General features: G+C 39.3%; 1 protein-coding gene across 1 annotated transcript; it reads right to left on the bottom strand.

The window, feature by feature from the left end:
- Window positions 1-5,961: 5,961 nt before the first annotated feature.
- LOC132637508 (uncharacterized) lies at window positions 5,962-6,435 on the bottom strand. Its single transcript, XM_060354588.1, has 2 exons — window positions 6,403-6,435; window positions 5,962-6,309 (listed from the first exon to the last, which is right to left on the bottom strand). The coding sequence occupies exons 1-2, from the start codon at window positions 6,433-6,435 to the stop codon at window positions 5,962-5,964; spliced, it is 381 nt and encodes a 126-aa protein (XP_060210571.1).
- Between the last annotated feature and the right edge of the window lie 17,484 nt (window positions 6,436-23,919).

The raw sequence follows: 23,919 nt of genomic DNA, 5'->3' as shown, positions 1-23,919 counted from the left end.
GTTATTCCATTATAAGGTATGTTCTTCATCCTATTTACATGATTAAGTTGATTTAAAGGTTTAGCAAGTTTTGGAGAGGAAAGAATCATAGAAGAGGAGTCATAAAGTGTTGAAGTGAAGTTGATGACTATGAGGTGAACTTGAAAGGGGATTTTGGATAATTTTGAGATTAAATTGAATATAAATTCTTGATTATGGTATTGTGGATGTTATAATTTCTCTTGGGAGTTGTTTTGTAATTTTGAGGAAGTTGATAAAATAGGGGAAGTGCTGCCCAAATTCCGCTAGCTCGTTAATTACACTAGTTTGAACTTAAGAGTGTTTTCAAGACTTAACGTTAGTATGAATCCTCTTGAATGTAGATTTGCGGGCTCGGGAGGAGAACGTTAAGTAATTAAGGAGACATAAAGGTATGTTAAGGCTAACCCTTTCTTTCCAAAGGCCTAATTTCCTTATTGTGAATCCATCTATGATACCCATAATGTCGTAATACCTAGAAATGCTAGAAGCTCATGACTCTCAAAGTTCTCATGATATTGTTGAACTTGTTAATCGTCGTTGATCTCATCTAATGATAGTTGACCCTCTAAGGAAAGATATAGTGATAATGATGATTCCATAATGGTAATCGGAGACTCACCGACCTTATGTCACTCTGATAGACTTGTAATGCTTCCTTTGGATTCTCATGTATGCCATATATGTATATATAGCTTTTTTCTGACACCGAGCCTATATGGCCGGGTACGATAACTATTGTGCACACCACTGCAGTTGGGTACGAATAACACTGAGCCTCATTATGGCCGGGTACAAATAACACCGAGCCTTGTTATGGCTGGGTACATATCAGACCGAGCCTATATGGCTGGGTACGCATCACACCGACTCTATATAGCCGGGTACGGTATCATTATATGCATATGTATGAAAAATCTTCTCAAGAGAAAGGTTAAGTATGAATGACAGTCGTCTTAAGAGGTATTATGAGGTATAAACTAATCTCTTTATCTTATGTTATCTTTATGCTTTCATCATGTTGCTATTCATGCTTTACATACTCAGTACATTGTTTGTACTGACGTCCTTTTGTTTGTGAACACCGCGTTTATGCCCGCAGGTAGACAGGGAGACGGACCAGACCCTTAGGCTACTTCATCAGTGATTGCATAAAGGTGGTCCATTTGATCCAGAGCTACAGTTTAGTTGGTATTATTCTTTTCTGCTCATACTTGGGCATGGCGGGGTCCTGTACAGTCTTTATGCTATTACATACTCCATGTAGAGGCTCGTAGACAGATGTACATAGCTAGATATCCTATAACCTCATCGGTTTATATTTTGTATATAATTTTGGCTGCCTTGTCGGCTTGTACATATGGGCATACTTAATGATGTTTATATAGACGTGCATATGTTCGATGGAACTTGTCTCTTTTCAGTTTGTGGTAATTATGAGTTAGCAATGTGACTCACCTAGATATGATTATGAGATGTATGCTAAGAGGCGCTCAGTAAGCAAGCTCCGGGTGCCCGTCATGGCCCTCCGGTTGGGTCGTGCCAGATATGGCAGAGGGGAGAGAGAGGGTCTAGGGGTGGTGGCTAGGTATTCGGATGAAACCCTTGAAGAGAGCCAATGAACCCTTAAGGGGTCTGTTTAGCTGAGAAGATAAGCATTATATGGTCTTTGTTTTTTTTTCATTTTTTCTTTTTGGGTCGGGTCTAGTCCTTTATTGGACTGGGCTCTGCTGATTTTAATGATAAGGGGAACAAACCAAATACTATATATACACATATGATATACGCGGATATATATGTATATTAACGTATATTCATGTATATATGTATATCGACGAAAATACACGATTTTACGAAATAGCCAAATATTAAAATAAACACCTTATCAATTAAATCGTTTCAAATATAGCCATAATTTAACATATGGCTAATTGCATAAATAGACATGATTTTACGAATATGGCCTTAATTTGAATTAAGCCATGAAATTGGCTATCTCAATTATAACCTTGATTGACTAACCATTTGATTATTTTGATTGTAGCCATAACTAAACACACAATAATTAATTTTTAAATATAACCACAATCAAACATCTTATTTATTATTAAATTATTAAAAATCACAAAAATGAAAATTGATTATGTAGAAATTAAAGTTTGAAGGGTAAAAAGATTATTCATTTAATTAATCAAATTTCTCGAATTAAACGGAGTAAAAATGCTTGCTAATTGATCTTAACAACCAAATAAATAATTATTTTTAATTATTCCCTTAATTGATTTTAGCAAATGTCTCATAATTGTTGCAAAATATGTAAATTAATTTCCAAATGATTTATAATATTATAGAAATTATTTTGCCAAATTAAATGGCGAAATATCATCTAAATAGTTTTATAAAATCCTTTTGATCTATAGAAAATACCTACTTCACTCCGTTTAATATCAAAAGACTCTAGGAAATTTAAATAAATTATGGGAGGTCAAAAATTAGGTGTCAAAAACTACCCCTTCGGTGTTCGGGGATGGCAAGGCCATCCCTGAGTAGCGAAATTTGACTAACCCTAATTTTTGGTAGACCTAACTCATTCTATCTCTCATTTTTACGCAGTTTTCGAATCTATGGTCATGCCTAGATTTCTGGGTTTCCTATATAGCTCGGGTTGTACGAGAATTCAAGCCAATTATAGTTCGACCCAACTAAAGACTTTGAGTTATTTGAAGGAAAGTCCTGAGATCTCTAGTATTGTGACACAAATTTCTCTGGATGGTTGTTAGAATGTGACTGACTCTCTAGTCTTGGGCCCGCTTACATATCCCTGGTCTCTTGGAATCAGATCACATATAGTTCGACTCGCTGGGGGAAGAGTATATCCCTTATGCGAGAATACCTACGGATCTCTCGGTTGGTATGACCGGTTGCATTTTTTTTTTTTTGTAAAAAAAGCAAATAACGAATAAATCATGGCGAAGTCTGAGATCGAATGTCTTTTAAATCCTGGCTGGAGAGCTTGACTCTCGTGGGCATCCTATCTTGACCGACAGCGTAAGAAAAAGTTCCACGTTTGCTCCGCAATTGTCTGGGTCTGGTTCAACAAGCCAACTCCTTTCTGGTGGTTGTGTACCTAATTTTTTCAATTGTTTTGACAACATTGAAGATATTCCTCGTGGTGTAAGCATGATTCTCCAATAAATAGCCTCTGTGGCTGTTTGCATGTTTGTGTAGATGGCCTTTGTAGCGCCGTTTGCTGTTTGCATGAACTGCCTTTGTGGTGGTATTTTGTTTAGATGACATGGCCCTTGTGGCAGTATCTTTGTTTGAATGAAATGGCCCTCACGACTGTGTGTGTAATGGCCCTCACGATTATTTGTATGAATGGCCCTCGTGGCAGTTTATATGAATGGCCCTCATGGCAATTTGCAAGAATGTCCCTCGTGGTAGTTTGTATGAATGGCCCTTATGGCAGTTTGTATGAATGGCCCTTGCGGCATGCAGATGACAGATAGAGCCCTTTTGGCCGGATGATCTTTCTTTCGTCCGTTGTATTAGCTGTGAACCTGGTAGCCAGATATGCCCTTCATTCTTTGCTATGACCCTCGTGGTCGAATACGTCTTTGTTGTTCATTTGTTTTGTTAACCCTTGTGGTCTGGTATGTCTTTGCCATACATTCTTGTGACCCTTTTGGTCAGATATGTCTTTGTGTTCATTCGGTGACCCTCTCGGTCGACTTGTATCTTTATGCGCACCCATTGTTCTTATGACCCTTGTGGTTAGTCTTTTGGGCATCCACTCATTGTGTGACCCTCGTGGTCAAATACGTCTTTGTTGTTCATTAACATAACCCTTTTGGTCAGCTGTGCTCTTTCTGTTCGTTCTGTTTTGACCTTTTTGGCCATTGATATCCGGTTGAGTTTACCTCTCGCGCTTCGTCATGGGTAGACTGATTGATAACGTATCTGCCTTCCGGCTTAATTTTCAAGAAGCCTACATCCACAAAAAAGTAGTTAGTTTCGTAAGAGGCCGATTAGTGTCGTTGTCCTCCCATCTGTTATCTTCTCTTGGTTGCTTCTCCGAGTCTATTCCTTTTGGACTCGGTATTTCAAGAGATGGTTTTTAGAGTGAACTTATGCTAATTTTGTTTGAAAAATCTACAGGTAAAGTTATAAAATACGTGTCATTTTCTTTGAAAATCTTTTCTTTTGTTTTAAATGTCATGGCATGCATCTTTGAACGAGGTCTTCTAGCCTTCCAAAGGGTCTTGTTGCTGTATTCCTGGTGGAATTTTTGAGATCTTTCTAAAAATTTCTCCCCTGGTTTCAAGTCTTGAGTTGATTGACTCTTGCATTGTCTTGTTCTGTAGGATTTGTTTAGGGAACCTCAAAAATTTTGCCCCAGTGTACGGTCTAGGATTATCATCTTCTTTGTTGATTGCTTTCAACGGGAATTTTTAAGGTCTCCTCAAAAATTCTGCCCCAGCGTAGGGTTGACGTTGGCTGATTCTTGCGTCGATCCTTATATTCTGATCTTGTTGATTCCTTCTGACTTCATGTCTCTAAGGTTTCCTAAGGGTTTCTCTTTTGTGATGACCGATCTTAAAAGCGCCTACGTATTTTGTCGCAGCAGGAATCAGGTCGAACGCAGTTCAAAATAAATTAATTGAGTTTTGGTTTCTACTAATAATGCGACTGGGTCCTATATGGACTGCCTACGTATCGCACTGTGCGGAAGTCAGGTCATTGCGTAGTTCATTACATAGATGATTGTTTTTCCCTATTCTATTTACAAAAGTGCGATTACAGGCAAAAGATACGACTACAGGGAAATAAAAATGCAATTACAAGCAAATGGAATCCTAAATGTAGTATCACTTGAGTGCGTCTGCATTGATAGTTTTGGGCCATTTTTGTCCATCCATCTCGGATAGGACCACGGCTTCTCCTGAAAGTACTTTCCTGACAATGTATGGTCTTTGCCAGTTTAGCGGAATCTTTCCTTTGTATTCTTCTTAGTGGGGGAAGACTCGTTTGGGTACGAGTTGTTCAATTTGAAAAAGTCGGTCTCTAACCCGCTTATTGAAAGCTTTAAACATTCTCTGTCTGTATAGCTGTCTGTGGCATACTACCACCATTCTCTTTTCGTCGATCATGGCCAATTGGTCGTAGCAGTTTCTAACCCATTCTGCATCGTTCAATTCTGCTTCCTGAATGATCCTTAGTGAAGAAATCACTACTTCTGCAAGTATGACCGCTTCGATACCGTAAACAAGGAGATACGGGGTTGCTCAGGTAGACGTTTGGGTTATCGTTCTGTACCCCAACAAAGCGTAAGGCAGCTGCTCGTGCCAATTCTTGTAGTTATCGATCATCTTCCATAAGATTCTCTTGATGTTCTTATTGGCAGCCTTTACAGCTCCATTCATCTATGGCCAGTAGGCGGTAGAGTTCCTGTAAGTTATCTTGAATTATTCACAGATGTCTTTCATCACAAGGCTATTTAGATTGGCTCCATTGTCCGTAATGATGGACTCGGGCACGCCGAAGCTGCATATGAGATTGTTCTTGACAAAGTTAGCCATAACTTTCTTGGTCACTGACTTGTGCAAAGTTGCTTCCACCAATTTGGTGAAGTAGTCGATGGCGACAAAAATGAAGCGATGTCCATTGGATGCTGGCGACTAGATGGGTTCGATGACATCCATCTCCCATGCCATGAATGGCTAAGGTTAGCTCATTACATGCAGTTCTGTCAGAGGAACCTTGATCAGGTCTCCGTGTATCTGGCATTGATGGCATTTTTCCACAAATTTGCAAGATTCATGCTCTATGGTCATCCAATATTATCTAGTCCTCAAATCTTGTTGGCCAGGATGAATCCATTCATGTGAGGTCCGCATGCCCCCGCGTGTACCTCTTTAAGCAATTTTGTGTCCTCTTCGACGTCTACACATCTGAATACCCTGAGGTTGGGTGTTCTCTTACTTCTTTGTTCAAGAAGAATCCATTAGCTAGTCTCCTGATGCTTTTCTTCTGATTTCCTAAGCCTTTTGGAAGATACTCCCATTTCTCTAGGTATGCCTTGATGTCAGCGTACCATGGTTTGCCATCTGGCTCGGCCTTGACGTGGGCGTAGTGATCCTGTTCCTCTTTCAGAGTGATCTCCAGCGGATCAATGTTGGTACTCTCGGGGTGCTGAATCAAAGAGGCTATTGTAGCTAGCGCGTCAGTGAACTCGTTCTGAGCCCTTGGAGTATGTTTGAAGTTGAGGCTTTTGAATCTCCCGCATAGTCTCTATACCAGATTCACATATGGCAGTATTTTTTCATTCTTGGTCGCCCAATTTCCTATCACCAGAATTATGAGCAAGTCGGAATCTCTGATTACCAGCAACTCTTGTATGTTCATGTCCAATGCCATTCTGAGACCGAGAATACATGCTTTGTATTCGGCCATGTTGTTGGTACACCTGAAGTTTAGTTTTATGGCCATCGGGTAGTGTTATCCTGTTTCTGATATTAACACTGCTCCGATGCTGGAGCCTTTATAGCTGACTGCTCTATCGAAGAACAGTCTTCATCCTGAGTAGGGCTCAGTCACCTCTTCTTCCTGTCAGACCCCCAACAAGAGGTATGACAGGCTCCCACTCATAGGTCGGGAACCACCTGACTTAACGATTACTTTGAATACCATATATTATAACTCCGAGAACACCTGCACGCAGAAAGGCCCAACACAGAAATATTCAATAATCCAACATATATGTACATATGTGAACCAACAAGGTCACTACAAATTCACGAGTATCATAAAGCCGGCAAAGCTTACAGGAAAATATCACAACCTAGACAAGGCCGGCAAGACCATACATAGTATCTACATACCCCACTATGTCTTGAGCCTCTACGAATGTACATATAAACATATATTACTTTAACTTAAAAGTACCAAAAGATAGCAAGTCCGGAGTAGTGGCACTTGTTGACACCGCTGAAGCTGGAAGTCCTACTGCGGTTGCTCTCCAATAACTCTGTCAGAGACTGCAGCACGAAATGCAGCGTCCCGTACAATGGGACGTCAGTACGGGTAAAAGTACTGAGTATGTAAGGCAAGAAGCAATAACATAAGTAGGATGGAAATATAAAGAGAGTAGAAGTAACCTGTCATCTGAGAACGTACAATATGTAATGCATGAATCTTAAAAATCATATGTAAGTAAGCACATATGTGTGTATATATATAATACAAGTGTTAGTGTTGCGGAACGTGCAACCCGACCCTTAAATGTTAGTGCTGTGAAACGTACAGCCCGATCCATAAATATAGTGCTACGAAATGTGTAGCCCGATCCATATATGTTAGTACCGAGGAACAAATGGCCCGATCCATAAATATCATATGTTAGTGTCGAGGAACGTATGACTCGATCCATAAATTTATTATATTGCCGCGAAACGAACGGCCCGATCCAAAAATATATTATATTGTCGTGGAACGAACGGCCTAATCCATAAATATATTAAATACATGTACATAATGTAAATAGCATGCATGAGAGCCCAATAAAAGCCACTACTCAGTCGGAGTTGTCACAACCCAAACCGATGAGCCGCGACGAGCACCTGATCACTACTGATCGAGCACCCCTAAACTCACTCCCACTCTGTACTAAATAACTTGGTGTCCCACTTTGACTGATATTCCACTGGTACCGCTCGCGGTAGCTTTTATACGATTGATCTTATCTCAGAATTCCATGAAACATGCATATGGATATGTATATGTAAGCATGATAGGAGAGGATGACAACGCAAACTAATTTGGTCACCGTATATACTGTTCACCAAAATTAAGGGACAACTGAAAGCACCTGACGACCCCCACTATATATACACTATCTATAGACCTCTATGAAATATAGACTACATAAAGGACAGGACAAGGCCCTGCCATACCCATATATGTACATGTCAAAAGGCATGCCAAAGGACTAGAGCTTCGGTCCAAATGGAGCTTGCAGGCTGGAACTGGAAAGAGGTTCTACTAGTCTGGCTTACTCGGCTGGCAATCTGAACTTGCGGGCATGAACGCAGCGTCCACAATAAAGGATGTCAGTACGAGTAATGTACTGAATATGTAAGGCATGAATAATAATATAGTAAGAAATACCGATCATGAAAAATAACATAATGAGAAATATAGAGCATAACATGAGGTAAGGAAATAACCTGTACATATGATTGCCTCTTAAGGCAGATACCATGCATGCTTAACTTTAAAGAAAACATTTCTCATATACATATATGTAGCATAATCATTAGCCCGCATCCGGTGTAACCATCTCACGCCACCCACTAGTGGTGCTGCCCGTGCCATATAGACACGGTGTTACTATCATTATCCATAGCCGCCCACTACGCCCACCGTAGTGGTGTTGCCCGGCCGTCGAGGCACGGTGTTATTATCCTTATGCATAACCGCCCACTACGCCCACCGTAGTAGTGCTGCCTGGCCATATAGGCATGGTGTAATCGTACATATACATATATATAAAGCATGCATGAGAGTCCAATGAAAAGCTATAACTCTATCGGAGTGACGTAAGGTCGGTAACCTCCGATTGTATTATGGAATATCATGATCGTCATGTCTCACCTTGAAGGAACTAGTATTATGAGGGGAGACTATCAACGAAGAATAACATCAAGGGAAAACATAGAATAAGATCATAAATCTCATAAAGCGTCAATTCATACACTTTGGAACCTTTAGAAATAGGGTCATCATCAATGAATAAAATGGAGAAAATCAAGAAGTAGCTCAACATTCTCATATTCACATTGAATTCGAGATTCTTAAACATGAAATCGTCGTCATCATGATCATCATATAAATTTTATCATCTTTGACATCATCATTATTATTGTAAAAACATGTCCATCGTTGTTGTCATAAGAGCTTACAGAATCATAAATCTCTGATTTGGAAAATATGGACATTTCGGAAAGCATTTATTGATTATCAGGACAGGAGTCATGCCCTTGAATCATGAACTTCTAAATTTTAGAAACAAGGAGGTTATGGAAACATTTATGGAATCATAACATAGGAATCATGCCTTTGAAAGAAAGGGACGATCCTTAACATACCTTTTTGGTCGCCTTAACTTTAACTACTCAATGCTTCTCCTCCCAGGCTCGCAAATCTATATTCAAGAAAACTTATACTATTGTTAGACTCACCTTTATACACTTGTTTTAATCCTTCAAATAAATATTTCTAGAATATGCCGAAATTTCGGCTGCATCGCCTTGGTTTATATGCCTAGCCCAAAATTTCAATACAACAACCAATAAAAACAACAATACCAATATCAATAACATAATTTATAACATCAAAGTATTCCATAAAACACCTCACATGGTGTTTATCCCATTTCTCCCTTCACAAATTCGCTACACCATTATTTAACGGCTTTATCTCTGTAAATAAGCGTTAAACAGTACCAAAAAAATAGATTCATACCTTTTTCTTGTGAAAACGATAATATCTTCAAGATTCCACCTTGAATCCAAGCCAAATCCAACGCAAAATAATACCGTGATCACAACTACGCACTATCTAAGCCTTGATTAGCTAAAATCACTCAATTCTCTCAACTTTTTATGACCAAAATACCCCTATATGTGCTGGGCTCTAAAATCTGATTTTTGGTGAAAAAAATGGGGTTTTGCCCCTTTTATAAGGTTCAAATTCGGGACGGGTCACTGTAGCAAGTTAGTACCGTAGCAGTTACTGTAGCACGCGTTTCGGCTTTGTCAGCCAAAATTGTAACGTCCATAATTCTATACTCTGATGTCCTATCGACAAGCGGTTTATTGCGTTGGAAACTAGACTCGACGAACTTCATTTTAGTCTTTTGTTTCACTTTAAAACACTTCATATGCTAAGATATATTCTTCCCTCAAGTTGGACCAAAACTTTCACACGAAACTTTATCCATCCTTTCTCCAAAGTCGTACTACTCCATTTCTTCCACTCATTTCCTTAGAAAACCTTCTAGTATACCTTATATATATCATTCACTCATTAGATATACTTAATAATGCTTACTTATATTCCAAAGTGGTTTTAATTAACTATAACTCAACATACTTATGTTTCAAATTTAATAAATGCTTCTTCGAAGGTACGGGGTGTAACATCCTTCCCTTCCTTAAAAACATTCGTACTCGAATGCTGTAGTTCGCCAATACTTAATAGTCTTGTTGAATCTTTTTGTTCGAATACCGTATACTTATACTATAATTAGGTCAGTTTCGTCCCGTTCTTCTCAGCTCTTTATCAAATTCATTTGTGAGTCGTACAATCCTCATTCCTCATATATATAATCACAAGTGAACTAGTATTTCATTCTTTTTTTGTCTCTGTTCCTGTGGTTTAACTGGCCACGCCACTACTACTCCCCATCCTGCGAGCGTCCTTCCTCTTCGTTCCTTATTTCTTTATTAACGGATAACTCCCTTGCTCGAATACAACACTTTCTTTTGTTGACTCCTTTGATACTATCTTGGCTATCCCTACTTGTACTGGTTGAGCTTAGATACGTGCTAGATTATCCCCTCATAATTCATCAGCCAAGCTCTCTGATTCATCGTAAATTTTCTTATACTAACGTCCAGTTGCTTGTTCAGCGGTACTTTGCTACTGACAAATCCTTACTCTTAACAATTAAATTTCTTCAACCATCCTTCTTAATTCCTTTCCATGATCAGTGATAACCATATCCTCAATACAATCTCTTAAGGGTTCCTAATGTTCCATCACCATCTTTATTATTCCTCGTAGCAGGATTATATATTGCGATGAACTAATAATCATAGTTCGAACTGGTCTATAGCTCACAATATCTTCGAGTTCTTGTGAAAACTCTCCCTTTAATTCTTTTGGCTCAAATCTTGTAATATAACTTATAATTATAAAGTTAGGGCAATTCTCACTTTACCATAACTTCTTTTCTAACATCCATATGGTATACTTACCCTTGACTTCCTTATTCCAGTGATCCCTTAGTTAGCTGTCAATCCTTGTTGGCTTTTCGGGGTGTCCATTCCCATCTACGGGGCATAACCTTACGCTGATGGTTCATATAATTCTATAATCCATACCATTATACTGAGTATTGTTAGTGACTCGTGATATACTTTCTAATTTCTGATGATGCTGCTGCCTTTCTACCTGCACCCACATCGTTCTTCCTCTCTTAGAGATAGCCACACCACTTATCGTTACTCCTTTTGTTAAGATTATCATATTTTTCCTTTAATATCAAGATTTTCTTCCGTTGTAACCCAAAGTGTCCTTTGTAAGCATCATCCATTTCGTCATTCTCTTTGTAGTTAGCTTGCAGACCTTTCTTGCTCTCTTTATTACTTTTTAGGATACGTCGATGCCTATTTAGGTGCGACACAAATTTCCTTGGTCTAGAAATATCATATCTCATGTCTGCATGAAGAATTCTCTTGATCTATTTGTAATTCCCTTTCATACCTGCTTTGTGGTATGCTTATCTTTAATTCCTCTCTGCTCCCTCTTAATGCATTCTTGATATGCCACTACGTCCCAAATTTTGGCCTCTTTAAGCTAACATCTTTCTTTCCTTGGAATTTTGACAATGCCATACCTTATTTCAGGACTAGATCTGCTCTTCCCCCCTTTTTAAGGGTGTTCTTATACACTAGTAACTCCCGAGTATCAGTAATCTTCGGCCAAACCTAACGATCCTCCAACTCTTTTGGTCTCTTATAATACCGGAATTCTCTCATCGCATAGCTTGACTTATTTTCCTTTCTACTAATCGAGGGCTTTGCATTCAAATGAAGTGCTTATGCATTACAGATCCATTCTCGCTGCATTTTCTTTAAGGCCCTTCTACTTCTACCTTTTACGACTGAACATTTCCCGAATCAATGGGTTAATGAGGGCATTGGAATCCATCAAAACATTCTATGGAGCGTTTGGTTACACTTTTCCCTTTTTATCCCTCGTCTTCCTCCACAACTATTATCACTGAAATTCTTCTTACTTTGACTTTTCGGTTTCACTTTATCTCTACAATATATCATTGAGAGTTAATATGCTACACTCTTCCACTTCCACTATCAATCCTTTTATTCACTTAGCTCACTTATCCGAAATTTTCCTTGACTACTTATTTGCATCCCACCTATGCATTGTAGTTCTTCTAGTGTTCTGCCACTTCTTGTTCGTGTCGTGAAATCCTTGAAAATATACTCTCTTCTTTCTTCTCTTTCCTGCCTCCAAGGATAGTCCATACTCATGAATATTTCCCATACATCCTTCTATTTCCTTTATAATCGAATCTCGGTATTCCTTATCCTCATCCCATGTCATTGATGTACTATCTCCCGGTTAGCTTTGTTAGTTCATTATCCTATCGCTTGTCCTTGGTGATTGCTCAATTTTTCTTTTCTTCCCTTCTTCTTCTCTCCTCTCCTTTTGACCAGCCCATTAGTGTACCTTTCCTACTTTAATTCTCAAACCTTCCTTGAGTTCCTTCCTCCCCGAGCGCCCTTCTCCACTTGTTATTTTATAGTATCGACCCTGAAGTTCGTGAAATATTCCTTTAAATGTGCAAATCTATTCTATTCTTAAATCATCTTTTAGGAAAGCTTCTCCGTTTCCAAGGCAACTGTGTTAGTATAACTATGCATTTATCCCTTTATATACCTCTCGGGAGCTGGAAATCTCTTCGTATCGTTGCAGGGCCTGATCATGCTCTCTCTTACTTCACGTCCCTATTTGTGGTTACTATCCTTTAGTCCCACTTATCCAAGTCTGTTCTCTAACCCCACACATTCATCTTTTGTTCCATATTACCATACTTTATCCCTTTCGCATGCCTACCTTTGAATTTTATCCAAATAGTCCCTTGCCTTGCCTGTCGTATCTCTTGGAAGCTTCACCCACCCTCGTTTCTTACACTTTTTTCCTTTTCTCAAGACATTCTAATATCTTTACTTTCTATATACTCAGTTTCTTCCTTTCCTTGATGTTATTGCATTAGGACTTTCCAACTTTAACCTGTAGTGAAAATAACATCAACTTACCTTGTAACATTTGTACCACTTTTGTCACTAGAACTTCATTACCCTGTTCGATTAATGCCTTCAGTATATAGCAACATCGGTTTCTCGGTTGGCGCAACCACATATGGGATGTCATATGCATACATATATATATTTACTAATGCCTCGCTTACAAAGTATTTCCAAATACTATTCAAACTTGTCCTAATTCTAGAGCTGTGATGCACCTTCTTTCTCTTTGCCGGTCTAGGTCGCCTCATCTTTTACAATCTTTTAGGGTTTCCAACCACTCCACATACTCCAATTTCCCTTAGGTTACTCTAGCTTCTCATCTATCTCTTATGTCTGAATTTGTAGGACTCTTAGTACACTTCATAGGGGTTCACCCATCCTAGTTTTACTCTCACCCCAGCACGCTTAACCTGGGAGTGCTAATGGGATCCGGTGTGCTAGTGCTGGTACGATCGCATCCACCCTACTACGTGACCTTTATCACATGACCTAGAACAATTTGAAGTTCTAACGGATTCCAATAAATTCTCAATGCATCTCCCTCCGGATTAAAAGGGATCTCTTACTCTTCCGACTAAGCAAATGCTAATTTAGCCTTTGAAATTCTCAATAATCACCTTCAATCTGCATGTATGACCACTTTTCATCCCAAATTTCAAGATTCCCAATGGTGGCGAAAACACCTTGATCGTAGTTACTTATAAATACTTTGGTTATGGGTCCCTTTAGGATTTTCGCTTGCCGCTATTAAGTAATAACCTACAGTAAAAGCACACATATAGGAAATTCCAATAAAAGACTCATATACCTATAGCCGATCAGTCCTTAGCCTGATCTGGTGGGCTATAAAATGAAGTGTGCTCTTTATCATTGTCTTCCCACCATCTGCTAGTTTGGCCTTTGTCATCTCACTCATCTGAGTCCAAGGGAGACAGATAATCGGGCAGCTCTTGGTTTACTGACGGCCAAGATAATGGGATAGAATAATGAGTAACACTCTCAGGCGTAGCTGGCCTGACATAGTGCTCTACCATAAGAGCAGCTGGTACGGCCTCGGGAATCTCCTCTTCCGGTGTGCCATACGAACCCTCAGACGGGTCAGTGTCATAAATGTCCTCCAACGGATCCTCCTCTATGGAAGTCAGAAACTCTGGAGGAATCGTCGCTGGGTCCTTAGAGGGATCAGTCTCGATGGAATAGCTAAGGCTCCTCCTGTTCGGTCCCAGAGCCTGAGGTCCTGAATCTACCCTAGGGGTCTTCTTAGCACCCCCACTGTCTGAGGCTGATATCTTCATCTCTATCAACCTGTACTTACCTACAAGAAAAAGGGGTCAGAAGCGGTCTTTCAATGATTCCTAAATGCCCTGCAGCCTCCTATTTATAAGTGTGGCCGGTTTCACACCCATAAACAGGACTCTACCGGAGACGATCTATAGACAATCCCTAGGACGAACTGCTCTGATACCACTTTTGTCATGACCCAAACCGATGAGCTGCGACGAGCACCCGACCACTACAGATCGAGCACCCCTAAACTCACTCCCACTCTGTACTAAACAACTTGGTGTCCCACTTTGACTGATATTCCACTAGTACCATTCGCGGTGGCACATATATGATAGATCTTATCTCAAAATTCCACGAAATATGCATATGGATATGTATATGTAAGCATACTAGTAGAGGATGACAACGCAGACCAACTTGGTCACCGTATATATTGTTCACCAAAATTAAAGGCAACTGAAAGCACGTGACGATCCCCACTATATATACACTATCTATAGACCTCTATGGAATATAGACTACAAAAAGGACAGGACAAGGCCCAACCATACCCATATATGTACATGTCAAAAGGCATACAAAAGGGTTAGAGCTTCGGTCCAAATGGAGCTTGCTGGCTGGAACTAGAAAGAGGTTCTACTAGTCTGGCTCACTCTGCTGGCTATCTGAACTTGCGGGCATGAACGCAGCGTCCACATGAAGGGACGTCAATACGAGTAATATACTGAGTATGTAAGGCATGAATAATAATATAGTAAGAAATACCGAACATGAAAAATAACATAATGAGAAACATAGAGCATAACATGAGGTAAGGAAATAACCTATACATATGATTGCCTCTTAAGGCAGATACCATGCATGCTTAACTTTAAAGAAAACATTTCTCATATACATATATGTAGCATAATCATTGGCCCGCATCCGGGCCTCCGGCATCCAGGTTAACCATCTCACGCCGCCCACTAGTGCTGCTGCCCGTGCCATATAGACACGGTGTTACTATCATTATCCATAGCCGCCCACTACGCCCACCGTAGTGGTGCTTCCCGGCCGTCTAGGCACGGTGCTATTATCCTTATCCATAGCCGCCCACTACACCCACTGTAGTGGTGCTGCCCGGCCGTATAGGCACGGTGTAATCATACATATACATAGACATAAAGCATGCATGAGTGTCCAATCAAAAGCTATAACTCTATCGGAGTGACGTAAGGTCGGTAACCTCCGATTGTATTATGGAATATCACGATCGTCATGTCTCACCTTGAAGGAACTAGCATTATGAGGTGAGACTATCAATGAAGAATAACATCGAGAGAAAACATAGAATAAGATCATAAATCTCATAAAGTGTCAATTCATACACCTTGGAACCTTTAGAAATTGGGTCATCATCAGTGAATAAAATGGAGAAAATCAAAAAGTAGCTCAACATTCTCATATTCACATTGAACTCAGGATTCTTAAACATGAAATCGTCGTCATCGTGATCATCATAGAAATATTCTCATCTTTGACATCATCGTTATCATTGAAAAAACATGTCCATCATTGTTGTCATAAGAGCTTACAGAATCATAAATCTCTAATTTGGAAAATACGGACATTTTGGAAAGCATTTATAGATTATCAGGAAAGGATTCATGCCCTTGAATCATGAACTTCTAACTTTTAGAAACAAGGAGGTTATGGAAACATTTATGGAATCATAACATTGGAATCACGCCTTTGAAAGAAACGGACGAGCCTTAACATATCTTTTTGGTCGCCTTAACTTTAGCTACTCAACGCTTGTCCTCCCAATCTCGTAAATCTATATTCATGAAAATTTATACTATTGTTAGACTCAACCTTATACGCTTGTTTTAATCCTTCAAATAAATCTTTCTAGAATCTGCCAAAATTTCGACAGCATCTCCTCTGTTTATATGCCTAGCACGAAATCTCAATTCAACAACCAACAACAATACCAACATCAGTTACATCATTGGTAACATCAAAGTATTCCCTAAAACACCTCACACGGTGTTTATCCCATTTCTCCCTTCAGAAATTCGCTACACCATTATTTAACGGCTTTATCTCTGTAAATAAGCGTTAAACAGTACCAAAAGAGAAAGATTCATACCTTTTTCTTATCAAAATGATAATATCTCCAAGATTTCACCTTGAATCCAAGCCAAATCCAACGCAAAATAATACCGTGATCACAACTACGCACTATCCGTGCCTTGATTAGCTAAAATCACACAATTCTCTTAACCTTTTATGACCAAAATACCCCTATATGTGCTGGGCTCTAAAATCTGATTTTTGGTGGAAAATGGGGTTTTGCCCCTTTTATAAGGTTCAAATTCGGGGGGGTCACTGTAGCAGTACTGTACCGTAGCAGTTACTGTAGCACGCGTTTCTGCTCTGTCAGCCGAACTTGTAACGTCCATAATTCTCTACTCTGATATCCTATCGACAAGCAGTTTATTGCCTTGGAAACTATACTCGACGAACTTCATTTTAGGCTTTTTTTTCACTTCAAAACACTTCATATGCTAAGAGATATTCTTCCCTCAAGTTGGACCAAAATTTTCAGACGAAACTTTACCAATCCTTTCTCCAAAGTCGTACTACTCCATTTCTTCTACTCATTTCCTTATAAAACCTTCCGATATACCTTATATACATCATTCACTCATTTAGTATACTTAATAATGCTTGCTTATATTCCAAAGTGGTTTTACTTAACCATAACTCTACGTACTTCTGTTTCAAATTTGATAAATGTTTCTTCAAAGATACGGGGTGTAACAGGAGTGACATAAGGTCGGTGGCCTCCGAGTAAATTATGGGATTCGTATCGAATCCAAAGAAATAACTTAATGATGATAAACATGATAATATACCAAGAATAAATCAAATAACTAAGACATTAAGATTTGAGCTACAGGACCTAGGAATGGAGTGATTTTATTATAGAACGTTCATATTCACGCTCTAGTTGGATTCATGCAAAGCAAAGAGAGAAACGAACACCTTACATACCTTATCCGTCAAGCCACAACTTAAAGGATCCCTTACTCCGATGCTTTCCCTTCACCCGAACCTATATAGCTAGAAATACATCTTTAATCATACTTTCATCATTTTTCCCATCAACTTATATGCGTTAAATATCGAAGGATAATTCGGGTTACGAAAATTTGGGCAGCATTTCCCCTATATTATCTACTTCCTCCAAATATTAAAACAACTCCCAACAATACCAACAACATCAACAACAATATCATCAAGATCCTACATGACAAATATGTACAATTCCATCCAAAATTTTGTTCAAACCTCAATCCATAAGCCAATAACACCAACACAACAAACTATAACTTTTATTCTCGTAAATATTCCTAAATCAAGGTTAATAAAGAGAGATTCATACCTTATCCTTACTAGAATAGCAATATATTCAATATTTACTTTGAATCCAAGCTAATTCTAACGCAAGACAATACTATAATCACGACTACAAGTTACCCGGACCTCGATTAATCCTCTGTCACTTGAAATCTCTCAAAATCCTCCCTTTTGTGTTGTATGTATGCTCTCATATGTTGTTGAGTTTTCAAGGGAAATATTATGGAGAAAAATAAGGGTTTTAACCCTTATATAGTGGGTTAAAGTCGGTGGAAACCGACTTAAATTTTCCCTTCGTGTTCGCGGCCTTGGGTCGCGTTCTCGAAGGGTTTCTCAGGGTTACTCTTTGCGTTCTCGGTCCTAGGGTCGCGATTGCGCAGGGAAATTTTCTACTCTGGTGTCCTAACTTGTAATGTCCATAACTCTCTACTCCGATGTCCTATTGACGAGCTGTTTGTTGCGTTGAAAACTAGATTTCATGAACTTCAATTTAGGATTTTTCATTGCTTTAAAACTCCTCATATACTAAAAGATATTCTTTCTCCAAGTTGGGCCAAAATTGCCTCTCATATTTTCTTCAAAGTTCCAACAAATTTAATTTCCTTAATTCACTTGCCCTTCAATGCTTCCATAGCTTATTATATGAACTTAAACCCTCACAAGCATAAGATAAGCGCATATAATCTCATTTACCTCCTGAAAAGTAGCTTGAATTTCAACATACAAAACTACGGGGTGTAACATTCTTGAATTTCAACATACAAAACTACAGGGTGTAACATTCTTTCCCCCTTTAAAAACATTCGCCTCGAATGTTGAGATACTTGAGGTATAATCATATATTTCAAGGTTTCACATGCTTTGGTAAAGTCTCCCTTATAATTTTGAGCACTACTAATACTTGTATACCGCAAGCTCCAATTTATATGCCCTACTGAATACCGTAATCAACAACACGAAATCATACAATTATTAAAATAACATTTCCCATCACATTGGCTCTCAAGGAGTTGAGATATGACTTTTACCTTGTAAGTTATTTATTGATGGAGCGGACTCGTGTAAGGTTTCTTCTGGAATAGCATAATCTGTAGTAGGGAATAAGTGAGGGTACTTAGACTTCATTTTTGCTTCAGCTTCCCACGTCATCTCTTCCCTTTCCTTGCTCCTCCATAGAACCTTTACCGACGCCACATCCTTGGTCCTGAGGCTGCGGACCTGTCTGTAAAGAATGGCAATTGGTTCTTCCTCATATGTCATTTTCTCTGTGACTTGTATATAATCAACAGGTACGACTCTGGAGGGATCTCCAATACATTTTCTTAGCATGGATACATGAAAAACTGGATGAACTTCTTGCAATTCTAATGGTATCTCCAATTTATAAGCTACCTGGCCTACCCTTCGGACGATCCTGTAAGGTGTAATATATCGAGGATTGAGTTTCCCTTTCTTACCAAACCGCATCACGAGCCTCATAGGTGATATTTTCAGAAACACCCAATCACCTACTTGAAACTCCAATTCTCGTCGTCGTACATCTGCATAAGATTTCTGATGACTTTGAGTTGTACGTAACCGTTCCTGAATAAGCTTTACCTTTTTAATAGCCTGATGAACAAGGTCTGGTCCAAACAAGCTTGTTTGTCCAACTTCAAACCATCCGGCAGGAGATCTATACTTCTTGCAATATAGAACCTCATACGGAGCCATTCTGATACTAGCATGGTAGCTATTATTATAGGCAAACTCTATAAGAGGAAAATGATCATCCCATCTGCCTTGGAAATCTCATATACAGGCTTGCAACATATCTTCCAAAGTCTGTATAGTCCACTTAGCTTGTCCGTCTGACTGCGGATGGAAGGTTATACTAAGATTTACTTTAGTAAAAGACTTTCCTGAAAAGATTTCCCGAACTTTGCCATAAACTGAGCGCCTCTATCAGAATTAATGGACACAGAAATGTCGTGAAGACGCACAATCTCCTTAAGATACAATTTAGCATAGTCTTCAGCAGCATAGGTGGTCCTTACCGGTAAGAAACAGGATGATTTGGTTAACCTACCAATGACTACCCAAATAGAATCAAATTTGCGATGAGAACGGGGCAATCCCGAGATGAAATCCATATTAATCACTTCTCATTTCCACGTTGGGATCTCCATTTCTTGTAATAAGCCACTGGGGTTTTGATGTTCGATCTTTACCTGTTGGCAAGTGGGGAATTGAGCTACAAAGTTAGCAATATCCTTCTTCATATCATTCCCACCAATAAAAGCCCTTGAAATCATGGTAGATCTTCGATACCAATTTGTCACACCCCCAACGAGGGGTATGACGGGCTCCGACTCATAGGTCAGGAACCACCTGACTTAATGATTACTTTGAATACCATAAACTATAACTCAGAGAACACCTGCACGCAGAAAGGCCCAACACAGAAATATTCAATAATCCAACATATATGTACATATGTGAACCGACAAGGTCGCTACAACATCATGAGTATCAAAAAGCCGGTAAAGCTTACAGGAAAATTTCACAACCTAGACAAGGCCGGTAAGACCTTACATAGTATCTACATACCCCACTATTTCTATGAGCCTCTATGAATGTACATATGAACATACATTACATTAACTTAAAAGTACCAAAATATAGCAAGTCCGGAGTAGTGGCACTTGCTGACACCACTGAAGCTGGAAGTCCTACTACGGCTGCTCTCCAATAACTCTGCCAGAGCCTTCCGTACGAAATACGGTGTCCCGTACAATGGGACATCAGTACAGGTAAAAGTACTGAGTATGTAAGGCTGGAAGCAATAACATAAGTATGAAGGAAATATAAAAAGAGTAGAGGTAACTTGTCATCTGAGAACGTACAATATGAATTGCATGAATCTTAAAAACCATATGTAAGTAAGCATATATATATATATATATAGTGCTAGTGTTGCGGAACGTGCAACCCGATCCATAAATGTTAGTGTTGTGGAACGTAAAGCCCGATCCATATATGTAGTGTTGTGGAACGTACAGCCCGATCCATAAATATAGTGTTGCGGATCATACAGCCCGCTCCATATATGTTAGTGCCGAGGAACGTATGGCCCGATCCATAAATATCATATGTTAGTGTCGAGGAACGTACGACCCGATCCATAAATATATTATATTGCCATGAAACGAATGGCCCGATCCATAAATATATTATATTGCCGCGGAAGGAACGGCCCGATCCATAAATCTATTATATACATGTACATAATGTAAATAGCATGCATGAGAGCCCAATAAAAGCCACTACTCAATCGGAGTGACATAAGGTCGGTGGCCTCCGAATTAATTATGGGATTCGTATTGAATCCAAAGAAATAACTTAATGATGATAAACATGATAATATACCAAGAATCAATTAAATAACTAAGACATTAAGATTTGAGCTACAAGACATAGGAATGGAGTGATTTTATTATGGAACTTTCATATTCATGCTCTAGTTGGATTCATGCCAAGCAAAGAGAGAAACGAACACCTTACATACCTTATCCATCAAGCCACCACTTAAAAGACCCCTTACTCTGATGCTTTCCCTTCACCCAAACCTATATAGTGAGAAATTCATCTTTAATCATACTTTTATCATTTTTCCCATCAACTTATATGCGTTATGTCGAAGGATAATTCCGATTGCGAACATTTGGGCAGCATTTCCCTATGTTATCTACTTCCTCCAAGTACCAAAACAACTCCCAACAATACCAACAACATCAACAACAATATCATCAAGATCCTACATGACAAATATGTACAATTCCATCCAAAACTTTCATCAAACCTCAATCCATAAGCCAACAACACCAACACAACAAACTATAACTTTTAGTCTCATAAATATTCCTAAATCAAGGTTAATAAAGAGAGATTCATACTTTATCCTTACTAGAATAGAAAGATCTTCAATATTTACTTTGAATCCAAGCTAACTCCAACGCAAGACAATACTATAATCGCGACTACACGTTACCCGGATCTCAATTAATACCGTGTCACTTGAAATCTCTCAAAATCCTCACTTTTGTGTTGTATGTATGCTCTCATATGATGCTGATCTTTTAGGGGAAATATTATGGAGAAAAATGAGGGTTTTAACCCTTATATTGTGGGTTAAAGTTAGAGGAAACTGACTTAAATTTGCCCTTCGCATTCACGGCCTTAGGTCGCTTTCGCGAAGGGTTTCTCTTCTCGTTCGCGACCATATGGTTGTGTTCGTGCAGGGAAATTTTCTGCTCTGGCGGCCTAACTTGTAACATCCATAACTCTCTACTCCGATGTTCTATCGACAAGCGGTTTGCTGCGTTGAAAACTAGACTTCATGAGCTTTAATTTAGGATTTTGGTTTGCTTCAAAACTCCTCATATACTAAAAGATATTCTTTCTCCAATTGTGGCCAAAATTGCCCCTCATAATTTCTTCAAAGTTCCAACAAATTTAATTTCCTTGATTTACTTGCCCTTTAATCCTTCCATAACTTATTATATGAACTTAAACCCTCACAATCATATGATAAGCACATATAATCTCATATAAATCCTGAAAGGTAGCTCGAATCTCAACATACAAAACTACGGGTTGTAACACTTCCATAGCCATTACCTCCTTGTCTAGGAAGAAAGTCTGTAATGATTTGAGTTCATCGTCCACGGCATTTTCTGCCAGTAGGTCGGCCAATTCTTTTCCTTTAACTGCCTTCTGTGCTACGTACACGATGTTGAATTTGCTTAGTAGCATCTGCTATTTGGATAGCTTTCCAATGGGCATGGTTGCTGAAAGATATACCTTAGTGGATCCATTCTAGATATGAGGTGAGTGGTGAACACTGATAGGTAATGCCTTAGATTTTGGGCGATCCACGTCAGGGCGCAACATATTTTCTATATGAGTGTGTACCTTGACTCGGAGGATGTGAACTTCTTGCTCAGATAATAAATGGCATGTTCCTTTTTGCCTTCTTCGTCATGTTGGGCGAGCATACATCCAAAAGCATTCTCTGATACTGATAGGTATAGTAGCAGTGGACTCCCTAGCTTGGGTGGCACTAAGATGGGAGGATTATAAAGGTATTTTTTTTATTTTGTCGAATGCCTCTTGGCATTCCTCCATCCACTTTGTGTCTTTCTTTATCAATTTAGGGATTAGTTCCACAATCACAGTTGACTGGGCTAAGAACCGCCTGGTGTAGTTCAGCCTTCCGAAGAAGCTCATGAGTTCTTTCTTGGTTATGGGAGGTGGAAGTTCCTTAATTGCCTTGATTTTTGTAGGGTCTAATTCAATGCCTTGGCAGCTGACTATGAACCCTAACAGTTTGCTCGCTGGCACTCCAAATGCATATTTTACCAAGTTTAGCTTCAGATTAAACTTGCAAAGTCTGTCGAGGAACTTACGCTGGTGTCTGGTTTGCTTTGAACTTTCCCTTGAATTTATGATAACATCGTCCACATAGACCTCGACCTTTCAATGCATTATATCATGAAACAGGGTAGTCATCGCTCTCATGTATGTGGCGCTGGCATTTTTTAGGCCGAATGACATCACCCTGTAATGCTAGACTCCCCAAGGGGTGATGAAAGCTGTCTTTTCATTGTCTTCTTTTCTCATGAGTATCTGTTGGTACTCAGCGAAACAATTCACAAATGACTGCAGCTCGTGCTTGGTACAGTTATCGATGAGAATGTGAATGTTCGGAAGAGGAAAGTTATCTTTTGGACTGGCTCAGTTAAGGTCCCAATAGTCCACACATATTCAGATTTTTCAATCCTTCTTAGGTACTGGCACTATGTTAGCCAGCCAAATGGGGTAGGACGTTACCTCCACTGTCCCAGATTCGATCTGCTTTTCCACTTCGTCCTTGATTCAGATACTCATGTTTGGTTTAAATGTCCAGGCTTTTTGCTTGATCGGAGCAAAACCTTCTTTGATGGGCAATATGTGGGCCACTATTTCAGTGCTCAATCCTGGCATATCAGCGTATGACCGGGCGAAGACATCCACATACTCTATTAATAGAGCTATAAGCTGTTCTTTCTGT

This window comes from Lycium barbarum, chromosome 4 (assembly GCF_019175385.1).
Source record: "Lycium barbarum isolate Lr01 chromosome 4, ASM1917538v2, whole genome shotgun sequence".
Lineage (NCBI taxonomy): Eukaryota > Viridiplantae > Streptophyta > Magnoliopsida > Solanales > Solanaceae > Lycium > Lycium barbarum.
The sequence above is the reverse complement of the archived record's forward strand: the minus strand, read 5'-3'. Positions and strand labels throughout refer to the sequence as shown.